The sequence below is a fragment of the Lepidothrix coronata genome, unplaced genomic scaffold (genome assembly GCF_001604755.1).
Source record: "Lepidothrix coronata isolate B3197 unplaced genomic scaffold, Lepidothrix_coronata-1.0 Scaffold119, whole genome shotgun sequence".
Taxonomy (NCBI): domain Eukaryota; kingdom Metazoa; phylum Chordata; class Aves; order Passeriformes; family Pipridae; genus Lepidothrix; species Lepidothrix coronata.
Genome location: NW_016690299.1, coordinates 175,694 through 188,003, shown reverse-complemented (window position 1 = coordinate 188,003; position 12,310 = coordinate 175,694). Strand labels below are relative to the sequence as shown.

At 55.9% G+C, this 12,310-nt stretch overlaps 1 protein-coding gene across 4 annotated transcripts in view; it reads right to left on the bottom strand.

The window, feature by feature from the left end:
• Positions 1-1,497: 1,497 nt before the first annotated feature.
• LRFN5 (leucine rich repeat and fibronectin type III domain containing 5) overlaps positions 1,498-12,310 on the bottom strand; it is a 36,861-nt gene continuing 26,048 nt past the window's right edge. For 3 of the 4 annotated variants that reach the window (XM_017825524.1, XM_017825525.1, XM_017825526.1), the window contains exons 2-3: positions 9,872-11,279; positions 7,340-8,869 (exon numbers count right to left, since the gene is read on the bottom strand). In XM_017825524.1, coding sequence (XP_017681013.1) covers positions 7,939-8,869; positions 9,872-11,259 — 2,319 coding nt within the window. In that variant the 5' untranslated portion in view covers positions 11,260-11,279 and the 3' untranslated portion in view covers positions 7,340-7,938. Of the gene's footprint in view, positions 1,908-7,339; positions 8,870-9,871; positions 11,280-12,310 lie in introns of those variants that run through there. The other variant, XM_017825527.1, reaches the window with a different exon arrangement.

Below are 12,310 nucleotides of genomic sequence, written 5' to 3'. Positions count from 1 at the left end.
TGGGAGTCACTCCAGACTGCAGTGAGGAAGGGGATGGGTCTGTGGACTCAATGTCCACTGAAAATTTTATTGAAAAGTGATTTATTGGGGCTCATCCTCTTCCAAAATTCAAACCCCAGTTGCACTGCACAGCAAGGCAAGGGAAGAGCAATAGGTGCTGTTACTATAATCCACAGGAAATCCAGGCTGTGTGCAGAGCCAGAAGGATCCCTGATCAGGCTTCGTGGGAACGAGAGTGATGAGTCCAAGCCCTGATCAAATCCCATGGTTTTCCCCCAGAAGTCTCCACTCAGTGTGGCATTCCGTGCTCTGGATGAACCATGGATGGTCTGTCCCAGGGTCTGTGGGGCCAGACCAGCACTGAATTTTTCACACAGGCACAAGCACTGGGTGCCAAGCTTGGGGTCCCCTTGCCGACGCCCCAGGGTGAATTCTTGCTCTGCAGCATCAGAGGAGACCTGACAGGTGAGGCTCCTGGCTCAGCTCAGCCTCTCCTTCATGGGCTGTCATGTCCTGGTTGTTGCCTCTTCTGGTACAGACAAGCCATGGGCAAGTTGCTCAGGCAGCTGCCTGGGCTGAAGTCCTTCATTGGCACGGCAGGACAGGGGCCATCGGTGGGACCAGCCCCCCCCAGGGAGCAGTGGGGTCAGGGGAGCCCCATCCAGGCAGCCCCAGCTCCTGGCACAGCCCCTGGGAGGCCAGTCCAGCTGACAAGACACACTCTGTGTAGCTGTGATCTGTTTTCCTGAAGTTGTGTTAAGCCTGGCTGATTCACTGTGGTTCTGAGGAGGCTCTAATTATATCTGTGAGCCAGATGGGATGCTGACAAGGGAGAAAAGAAAAAGCAAAAAACCAAAAACACCCTTAGTCTTGTTTGAGGAGCAAGACGAGACAGGGAGAGCTGCTGCCACACCAGGCTGGCAGTGTGGCTGGAGGGGCTGGGGTAGCATGAGAAAGGACAGTCCCACGCCAGTCCCCAGCTGTCCCCTTGCCCCAGACTGTCCCCTTAGGGCTGATATTGCACCAGAGCTCCTGGCACACCGTGCTTGGTGCTTTGCCTGTTCCCTGGCACTCCTGGCACATAGTGCTGGAGCAGCCCGTGGTGCCATCACCCAGCACAGCCCAGGCTCCCCAGCTGGTGCAGAGGAGGAGGGCTCTGCGGGGCAGCACCTGGTGCCCCAGGGCTTTCCCTCAGGGGCAGATGGGGCTCCCTCTCTGCCCAAAGCCTGTGCCAGCACCAAGGGGCAATGCTGGGCAGCTCTCCTGCAGCATCAGTGCCCAAACCAGATGGTCATCCCGGGCCAGTGGCACCAGCAGCCATGAGCTGGGGCTGGGGCAGGGCACAGCTCACTGCTCCCACTCAGACACACAGGGACCCCCCACCATTGCCCGCTGCAGTGCCCAGCCCCATCCCACCCAGCACAGCCAGGTGACAGACCCCTCTCTGGATCAACCAACCTGCCAGGCACAAGCCTCTGGATCAACCAACATGCCCACGCCATTGTAGTAAAACATTTATTGTTCAGGTGATAGAAGCTACCGTGTTTACAGCTCGTGACCTCACCACTGGCAACATGGAACATGACCTGGGACTGCAGCTGTTGCCACCAGACTTTTTGTCAGAATTTTTAGTTATAAAAACCTTGGACACCAGAAAAAAAGGTAATTTAGAGTGGCAGATGGGAGATGGGCAACGTGTGAGGGGGGAAGACAGTTTTATCGAGGCAGCCGACCTCGCTGTGGCCTCGGCTGCAGCTTCAAGTAAAGGTTTCGGTGGGGTGAGTGCGGTGTGACACGTCAATCCTTGGAGAGTTGGAACCGGATTGTTTTCTGCCGAGTAGGAACGTCGGTGGCAACGTTTTCAGGGAGTGGAGAAGGGCTGGTGTCCCGCGGAGAGGCCCCGGCTTCTGCGCAAAGAAACAGAACAGACACAGTGAGGGGACAAGGAGCAGGACCAGCCCTTCCTGCGGCCGAAGCCGTGCTGATGTGGGACCACGCTGACAGTCCTGGGAGCTGCTGAGGGGCAACCCAGGCACAGCACCACTGACAGCCCTCGGAGCTGCCACGGGGCCGGTCTGGACACGGCACCCACTGATGGTCCCAGGAGATGCTGCATGGCCAGCTCAAGCATGGCCACACACCAAGGGTCCCAGGAGCTGCTGCTCCGGGGCCAGCCCGGGCAGGGAGCAGCAGCAGAGCCTGCCCTCGGCCCCAGCACCCACTGCGTTGGTGCCACCAGCACCACAGGGGCCAGGGCACAGCAGGGGAGTGTGGTGACTAACGGGAGATTGGGCTAATGGGAGACAGGGCTAAAGGGAGTCAGGGCTAATGGGAGAAGGAGCTAACGGGAGACTGAGCTAATGGGAGACAGGGATAATGGTACCAGGGTCCCCAGCCCCTGGCTCAGCCAACAGCTTCAGCACCGACAAGGAGTGCTGGCACAGCACTGCTGCTGCTGCTGCTGCAGCAGGGAAAACCCAACTAACAAAACAACCCCCAAAACCCCTAACAGAACCAGCAAAGCTCATTGTTCCAGAACCGGAGACTTCCCCAGTTTCCAGATTTGCTCCTGCTCTTGCCAAGGCCAAGGCTTTGCCCCCGGCAGGGACCCCGACCCCGCACAGTGCCAGGGATTCCCACATTGCTGAGGACGCCAGAGCGGAGCAGAAGGTGGGCACGGACACAGCACTCGCCTTCCCAAGGTTAGCATGCATGAGGAAAGGTCACTGCAGCGAGGACATGCCATGTGTCACTGTCCTGCCCCGAGCCCCCACATCGACCCACGGCACAGGGAGAGCCCTCGGGGCAGCTGTGCCACCGCCTGGCCTGGTCCTGCCACCCCGGCACGGCTCCACTTACCTCGGGAGTGCAGAGCTGCCGCTGCCAACACAAACCAGGCACCACGGTTAAACTCATCCTTGGTTTGCTGCGGGTTACAGCCCCCAGACTACAGACTGGCCACGGGGAACCTGGGCTCAGGTCGGGCAGAGGTCCCTGCATGCCCACCGAGGGGTCTGGGCCCCTACCCCAACTGGTTCTCTGCATTCCCTCTCCCAAAGGGAATTTCCCCTCCAGAGGAGATGGCACGGCTTGGCAGGTACCTCCAGAGCAGCAAACTGGCAGTGCAGAAGGAAAACCAGCTCAGACCCAGCCAGGCACACCAGCCTGGGCTAATCTTCCAGATTCCTGACTTGGATGCTTAAAAAGTTCAGTGCTTGAAACGACCTGAGGCAACACAGCACCACAAAACCAGGAGCTTATTCTGTCCATTTTCATACAGACACAGTTCCCAACATGGGGTCTGCAGCCAGCCATGTGCCACGTTTGCTCTTTTCCTTTTGAGTTTCCTTCCTTCTCAGCCAAGCTTCTCTCTCCAGCAGCAGCCTTCACACCAGCTCTTGTGAATAAATCCATTGTATGAAAAGTCCACAGTCAGCAAGACCAGTAAACTTCACCTTTTGCTGGGCTTGTGTTACTGGTGTGGGGTGTAGGTGCTGTACCCGGCACCGCAGCCACCCCATGCACCAGGACTCCTGTCCCACAGGGTCTGTGCTGCTGCGACAGGCAGACCCCAGCCACACTCCAGACCTCAGCCACACTCCAAATCCCAGCCACACTCCAGATCCCAGCCACACTCCAGACCTCAGCCGCAATCCAGACCCCAGCCACTCTCCAGACCAGTGACAGTCAGCACAGGGCATGGGTGTTCCTGCTCAGAGCTGACTTCCCTGGCACTCAGTGCTGCTGTGTCCCTGCCCACAGCCAGCACTGCTGCCGTGCAGGAGAGGTGCTGCCAGCCAGACCCCTCCGTGGTGCCTGGTGGCTCCTGGAACAATTCAGCAGCCATGGGGGGTGCAGCACCACACAGCCACTGGCACAGGACTCGGCACTTCGCCTGTGGGGAGCCCTGGCTGGGCCAAGGGGCCATTGTGGGTGACTAACCCAGCACGGGCCAACCTGGCAGCACCAGCTCTGCCCCAGGCCCAGCACCCTGGCACACATCTAGGCACACGGGGACACATCTGCAAAGGGGAAAGGGGGGATCCACATTTTCTATAAGGACCCTGTGGACTGGCCACAGTTTGCTGCTTTTAAACCAGAACTCTGACCAACAATAAAATTACTGCCAGGGAAGACACTGTGCAACCGGGTGGCTGCTGTTAGTGCAGCTTTAGGGGAGCGATGGTGCACCCCAGATGGGCAGCAGCACCCTGGAACACGCTGGTGAATGTTCCTGAGCGATGGCAGTGCAGAGGTGTGCCCACTCTGTGAGTGGTCCTGCTCAGGCTCTGGTACCACTGACACTCCAGGGTCACCAAGGCTCCGGCACCGCTGAGGCTCCAGGGTCACCAAGGCTCTGGTTCCCCTCGGTTGCTGGGAAGAGAAGCAGTCATAGTAGCAGCTGTGGCTGTTACTCCTGGTTGAAGCCATTCCCAGGAAAGCAGTGTGCCCCTCTCTGTGCCGGGTGCCTGCCGTGGCTCTAGGCATGGTCTTGCCATGGCACGGAAAGGGCCTTGCTGCACCTTCTCGAGGGCACACGCGGCTGCGCGGGACTGTCACCTGTCACGGCTCAGTGTCACTCCACCGGCCCGGGATGCTCCCAGAGCAGTGCCCAGCAGGGCTGTCGTGGTTCCCAGGAGGCAGGAGCATCCCTGTGCTCCTGGCATCAGACCTCCAGCCTCCAGCAGCTCTGCCACCGGCAGGGATGAGACCACCTCATACCAGTGCCCCAGCAGGAGCCCTTGGGCAGGCGGCATGTCCTGACAGTGCCCGGCCCTTCCCAGCCAGAGTGACGTGTTCCCAGGAGCTGTGTCCTTTCTTCCAGGCATGGGGCACACAGCTGTGCTCCCCAGCTCCCCCTCCCTGTCTGCAGGGCTGCATGGGCATGAGGACGGCTGGCAAACGCACGGGGACACGCTGCAGAAATAAAGCCACGTTGGCACCAGAGCGGAGCAGCACCATGTATTGATGGTAAGGACACGCCTGGGCACAGCAGGAAAGCAGCAGGGAAACAACAGACACAACACAACACCCTCCTCCTCCATCCAGGCACGGCTGCACCAGCCTCTAACACAGCACCACCTCCAGAGAAGGCCTGGTCCCAGGGGTGTGTTTCAGCCATTTCAGTAAGAGAAAACAACTTTCTGAAGCAGTTTCTCCTCCTCCAGTGCCTGTGAATAAAGACCCTCTTACTGCTAAAACCTCGGACAATCTATATCCGAGCAGGAGCACATGGAGCCGAGCCAGGGGTGGCACCAGGGGCTCATGTCCCTGCAGACCCCTCTGCAGCTGGGGGTGACACTGGGGCCACAGCACATCACACCTCCCGTCCCCCTGACATCCCCAAACTGCCCGATGCGTTCACACCAATCACCTCCAATGGTGAGCAGTTATTCCAATTTGGAGAAGATGACCGATGTTATTCTGATCCAGGAGCATCTCAGCACTTTTTCTGCCTCACACTCCTGGCAAACTCTGGTTTTGCTGAACAGAAATGACAGAGAATTTCCTCCTCCACGAGTCTTCCCATACTTCGAATCAAGCCTGAATAAAACACAATGTCCCACTGCACAGTTACTCCAGTGGGAACAGCCAATTTCGTGCCTGAGGCATTCCCAAGGGATGCTCCTCTCAGTCAGGGAGAGGAACTGGCACCAGAGGAACCCACAGCTGCCCAGGTCTCCGTTCCTGCACTATCAGCAGAGAATTAAATCGAACACAGGGCCATGTGGTCCCTCTGCGCTGCTGACGCAGAGGCACCGTGGACAGAACATCAGCTGCAGTGCTTAGAAAATTACTCCTTTGAGTAAAAAATTAAAAATATAAAAATAAACTTCCCTAAACCACAAGAAGCCATTAATATTTTAACACTTTCACAAAACATCAGACACATTTAGGTCCAACTTTAGACAACATATAAAGCATTTTCATTTGATGTTTTTAAAAAGCACAGTTAAACCCAGCCCCTCAGCAGCAAACCTGTGACGCTCTCCCTGTGCCCCAGTACAGAGGGAAGGCGCCTCTGCAGCCCCTCACCAGGGTTTGGACCTTCGTGTGTGTTCCATGCTGGGCAAAGCCTTAACCATCATTTTGCCAGTCCCTGGACACACCACCCCTGTCCTTGGCAGCACCTTATTTCACAGCTCCCTTCTGTGCATGCAGCCCTTGAGGAGCACATGGGCTGCCAGAGCAATCCAAGGAGGGATTTATTATAATTTTTTCTAACTTTCCCAGCAGGAAGTGGTTTTTCTCATTCTGTGGCTTCGTCTTGTATTTGGTCTCTGCATTTCCCAAGGGAAGCAAAAAGGGTTTCTAAAAAAGAAACAAGCCTCTTCCTTTTGTGTTCTCTACACTACCCTCATCCAGACTTTGTTCTTCCATGATGGGCAATAAAATCACCCAGAGCAACCCACGACGGCCAAGAACACCATCCCCACCCTGCAGAGTCCCAGAGACAGAGGCAGGGATACCAGGGGACATTCCCCTCACAACTGCCTGGGGGCAGCTGCTGCCCTGGGTAGAGCCAGGCTGTCCTCAGGCACCTGGTCTGGGTTATGTTGCCCCCAAGAACAAACACACAGGGTGTAAAATTTAACTGTTCTCTCACTTTAATGGCTGCAAAGCCCATCTCGAACCTATTATTTGGCATCTGAGAATGCACAATGCACTAATGTTCAGAGTTAAGCTGTCGCTAATTTGACCATGATGACCATATGAGTTTAATTAATATTAACTGCAGGCTTCCCTTTGCAGAGCAGAGCAGCACACGCAGGGCTGCCACCCACCCAGCGTGGGGTTTGCACCTGCTGTCCCCCACTGCTGCATGTCCTGTCCCTACAGAGCGGCCCCAAATCACTCCAGTCCACGGGCTCCACAACCAACAGCAGGTTAGAGGTGAGACCATCATCTTTAAGTCCCCTCACTGTGCTCAGGGACTGAAGAGAACTGGAACAAAACATAAAGTTTACAGCAAACATGCCCAAAAGTCTAGGACAGCAGGAGATGACCATCATCCTCCCGATCAACCACCAGCGAGGCGCTGAACAGCCCCGTGCCTTCCTGCTGCAGCCCTGCCTGCACCCCCGGCCCCGCTCGCTGCCCTGCCCGGCCCTGCCCCACAGCCCGAGGAGCCCCAGCCCGGCCCCAAAGGCTCCAGGGCAGGGCCGATGCCTGTGCCGTGGGCTGTGGGTGCTCAGGGACCGCGGGTCAGACACCCTCCTGAGGAGACCTGGCGGGGCCCTGCTGCTCCAGCTGGACCCCTCGCCCTGGCACCTTCCTCGTCCCGGCCCCGCGGTGGGACCCGGCCCGGCTCCGGCGGGGCAGTCACCGCGAGGCTGGCTGGGGTACCGAGTGAATATTTTATTTTACACAACATAACAACACAGTGTTGTTGCTCCTGTACAGCATCTGCCTAAAAACAAAGGCAACACCATTGTCACGGAAAAGAAATGTACAGTCTGACCAGTTTAAAAAATATCATTTTACTGATTGATCCAGAAGTGGTTATTTGTTAGCTTGGAGGAAATTGCATTTCCTTTATAAAAGGCTTTTTCTGTGAAAACTCTCTCTTTTGTTTTCTGCTACTGCAGAACCAGGAAGCCAGTCCTAGAGCAGGGAAGGCACTGGTGCTGTTTCGTGCTTTTTTTCACCCCTTAATCTTTTTTTTCCTTTTTTTTTCTTTTTTTTTTTTTAAATCTCTGAATGTTGCCTTCGATTTTGATATTAAATAAAACCAAACAAAAACTAAATAAACCCCTGTGTGCACTGGGTGGCTTATACAGAACCCCGCATGAACAAGCCATTAATCAGCGAGATAGCAGTGGACCTCCAAATCCAATTCCCCTGGAGAGGGAGTTTCACGCAATGTTTGGTGTTTTGTTTATCGTTAAAACAAAATTTAAAAAAAAAAAAAAAAGAGAAAAAGAAAAAAAAAGCAGGTCACACAGTGCTTTCCAATATCCACTCAGAACTGGAGAAAGTTGCTTTTCCGCTATCGGCACCGGCGCTGTCTGCCTGGACTAGCATCCCGTTCATGGACAAGCTCCGTTTGGAGCGCAGTCCGCCGGCACCGGCGCCGCGGGGCTCCAGCAGCTCCCCGCCCAGCGAGCGCCGGCGCTTGGCCCGGGATGTGTCGGCCGGCAGAGTGAGGAACTTACTTGGCTTTGATTGTGCTCTTTTGTACGTGGGGGCGGCGGGGGCCGCGGCGGGGGCGCGGCTCGGCAACTGCAGGGCCGTGGAGTTATTTCTGTTCGAGTTCTGGGGCTCGGCGCTGCCGCCAGCCTCACCCTGCGGCTCGGGGACGGGCTTGGGCCCCGACTTTCGCTTCTGCTTCTGCGAGAGGGAGGTGCTGGAAGTCCAGGTATGAGGCAAAGCGGAGGTAGTGGTGGCCGAGTCCTGGCTGGAGCCGGTGTCCGGCGACTGCATCGTGCTATCACCGGCAGCCTTGCAGCACTGGACACCCTCCTCGTGCCCCACAGCCTGCTTGGACATGGACTGCGACAGCACCCCGCTGCAGCCCTGGATCTGAGCCCCGTTCGTCTGTGAGTACACGTTGCTGACCTTGGTGGCCTTCTGCTGCCCGTTGTTGTTGCACACCTTGTAGCGGATCATGAGGATGATGATGAACACGAGCACCGAAGCCACAATGATCCCACCAATGATGATAATCATGGTCCCCCCCAGGAACTGGGACTGCATGAAGTGGCAGCGCACGTAATCCTGCTCGGTGGTGAACTGTGTGCAGCCCACGACCCTGGTGGCCGTCAGCGAGGTGATCCCGTCATCGTAGATGGCCAGGACGCACAGGTCGTACATCGTCCCCGCGGCCAGGTTGTTAACCAGGAAGGTTTTGCTTGTGGGAGGTATCATTCTGGGGGAGAAGGAAACCAGCGTGAATGACCCTGGCAGACACACAGGCACCTTCTGGCAGCCCTGAACATGCTGAGCACCACGGCTTGGCTGTCCCACCTCTGCCACAGCCCCCACAGGGCTGATCACCGTCCCCCAGCAGCTGCTGCCCAGTGTTTGATGTGGCGCAGTTACCACCAAGCTCCCCAACACAGCTTGGCACGGCAGAGCCTCCCATCAGAGCAACCACATCAAAAGCAAAACCACAGAATCCCAGGCTCGTTTGGGTCAGAAGGGACATTTAAAGGTCACCCAGTGCCACCCCTTGCCATGGGCAGGGACACCTTCCACTAGCCCAAGTTGCTCCAAGCCCCGTCCAGCCTGGCCTTGGACACTTCCAGGGATCCAGGGGCAGCCACAGCTTCTCTGGGCAACCTGTACCAGGGCCTTCTCACTCTCACAGCCAGGAATTCCTTCCCAGTATCTGATTTGTATCTACCCCCTTTCAGTTTAAAGGCAGCACCCCTTGTCCTATTAATGGGACAAAGAAATTCATAGAAGAAATAACCAAACAAAGACAGTGTTGAAGGGTGTGATGGTCACGCCCAGCAGCACAGATCTCCCCTGCACTTCCCCAGCACGGACACCGCCAGAAAGTACTGCAAGGAACACGGTCATGGACACTGTCCTCCCTCTGCTTCCAGAAAGCCGAGCACATTAAGATCCATTTAATCCATCTACTCTCACAACCCTTCTCGGATCAGTTCAGAGGATTAGATGTCCGTTTGGATTATCTAAAAATAACACCATTCAAGGTAACTTCCCCATCTGTGAGTAGAAAATGGTATGAGTCCTTCCCAAGGCTCCCAGTATGAGCTGCCAGGGGCCAGGCTCTGCTGGGCCAGGCTCTGCTCGGCCAGCCCAGCACGGCACGGGAAGTCTGGCAGACGAGCTGCCAGGGCCGGGGGCCCCACGCCAGCACCGAGCACCCGGTACAGCCCTGCACAGGCTGGGGCAGCCTTACCTGTAAACAAGGGAGTCATCATAAGTACCATTGTACTGGATTTGGAACATACGTATCCCGGGTATATTCCTCTGGAAATTGAATTTCAGCAGAGCAGTGGAGGACGTTGCTTCCGCAACAACCACCTTCTTATCCTGGCTGACTTTTGTATCCCCGTTGCTACTGCTCGCGTTGGAGCCCGACTTGGTGGACGTGGAGATATCCGAGGAGCCCGGGTCGGGCTCATGGATGTGGTTTGTGCTGTTCAGCAGGTGGGGGAGTTTGATGATGTGCAGGTCCACCGTCTGCGTGGCCTCCCCTGCCGGGTTGGAAGCAATGCAGGTGAAGGAGCCTGTGTCCTTCACCGTCGTGATGAGGATGTCGAGCGTCCCGTTGTCATACACCACGGACCTGGTGGCATTGGAAATCAGTTTGCCCTCAGGTGAAATCCAATGGATGGCTGGCTCAGGGTCACCCCGGGCCTTGCAGCGCAGGGCTGCCCGCTGCCCCTCCAGCACCCGCAGCTCGTGGGTGTGCCGGGTGATGAGCGGGGGCTCGCAGAGGAACTCCTCCTCGGGGATCGACCAGAAGTACCGGCCAGACAGGAGTGTGGGAGAGGCACAGGTCTCCAGGTCGTCCTCCCTGGAAAGGCGCCTCAGCCACAAAAGCTCACAGTTGCAATGCAGGGGGTTCCCACCGAAGCTCAGCGCAAACGTCGAGGGGCTGATAATTCCTGAGGTTGCCAGCACCTGAGCACGCTGGAAGAGTGGGTCAGGAGGAAGCTTCTGCAGTTTGTTAGATGTGACGTCCAGCCTGGTCATCTTGTGGAGGTGGGAGAAGGTCCCCTTAGGAATATGGTCAATCATGTTGTGGTCTAGACTGAGAGTGTGCAAACTGACCATCTTCTCCACGGCATCCCATGGGATGGTTTCCAGATTGTTGTAAGACAAATCCAGTTCCTCAAGGGCTAAAACATCGTCAAAAGCTGTGGAAGAAATTAAAGTCAGCTGGTTGTTGTTCAGTATCAAGTGGTGGAGATTGGAGAGCCCGCTGAACATGTCATTAGTGATCTTAGTCAATCGGTTGCTGTTCAAATGCAGAGCCCGCAAATTGCGCAGGTCGGCAAACGCGTGAGGGGTGATAAAACTGATTGTATTCCGGGACAGCGTCAGGTCCACCAGGCTGGTCATGTTGGCAAAGTCTTTCCTTTTAATGTTTGTAACAAAGTTGTCTGCCAGCCGCAGCTCCACAGTCCTCCTGTCAATGTTGGGAGGAACAAACAAGAGCCCTTTCTTGGCACAGAGGGTGGCGAGGTTCGGAGACAGGATCTGACAGACGCAGCGCTTGGGGCAGATCTGAGCTCGCACTGCTATGCCAATGAACAGCAGAAACAAAAGCAGTTTTTCCATTGTAGATCAGGTTCAAGAGCCTGCAAGAGAGAGCAAATGGCAGTTAGTCTCTGTGAGACAAGCACAGGACACGATAAAAAAGCCAAGACAGACTGTTGTTAAACCATGAAGGTTCAGGTAGCAGTGTGCCCCTCTCATTGCATTACCTGGTTCTTTGTCATTCCCCTGTCCTGACAGAGGAGCGCCTGTGCTGCCTGCCAGGGGACAGCTGAGAGACAGGCATGTTTGCAAACACACAGATACACACACAGACTCAAATACAAGGGACAAAACGACTGGGAAGCCACTGGTGGCACTGCACACGCAGCCTCTCAGGCCCCTCCTGCTAGAGCCCATCCCACCACACAGTGCACCTCTGCATCCCAACAGATCCCTCAACCTCCTGGGCTGGAGATGCTTGGCCATAATGACAAATGTCCAGGTGTGGAAAATGAGGGGTGGTTCATGTGTGCTTCACTTGCTAAGCTGAAAGTCCCAGTTGCCTTGAAATCACTGCAGCTCCATGGCTTTACAGCCGTCTCCACTGAACATTTAAGCTCTTAATGCTATTTTCAGAATAAACTCAGAAGGAGCTAATTTTATGTCATTCAAACCCCAAAAATGCAAATAAAACAAAAAATATATATATAAAACAAAACCCAAGAATAGCCCCCACAACAGGGATCTAAATAAAAATGGATCATGGGCTAATTTTGGCAGATCACAGCTCTCCGGCTGCCGCTGCTCCCCCCGGAAAGCCCGGCGGCTCAATTATCCTTATCGCTTACAGCGCCAGCCCCGGCTCCTCACGGCGTGTGGGAACAGGGCCGACAGCAGCAGTGCCCACGCCAGCTCACTGAGATCATCCATCAGTGACTACGCCAAAGGCTCTGTGGAGGGAGGGACGGGGGATGCTCCTTTGTGGAGCAGGTGGGAGCACCGTGGAGGTCCCGTGGAGAAGCACCCACGTGTCTGAGAGGGAATGTGCCATCGTGAGCAACATAGCTCAGAGGGGCTTCACACTGGGAATGAAGCACCCAGCTCCCTTCGCGACCCGCACAATTACACGTGT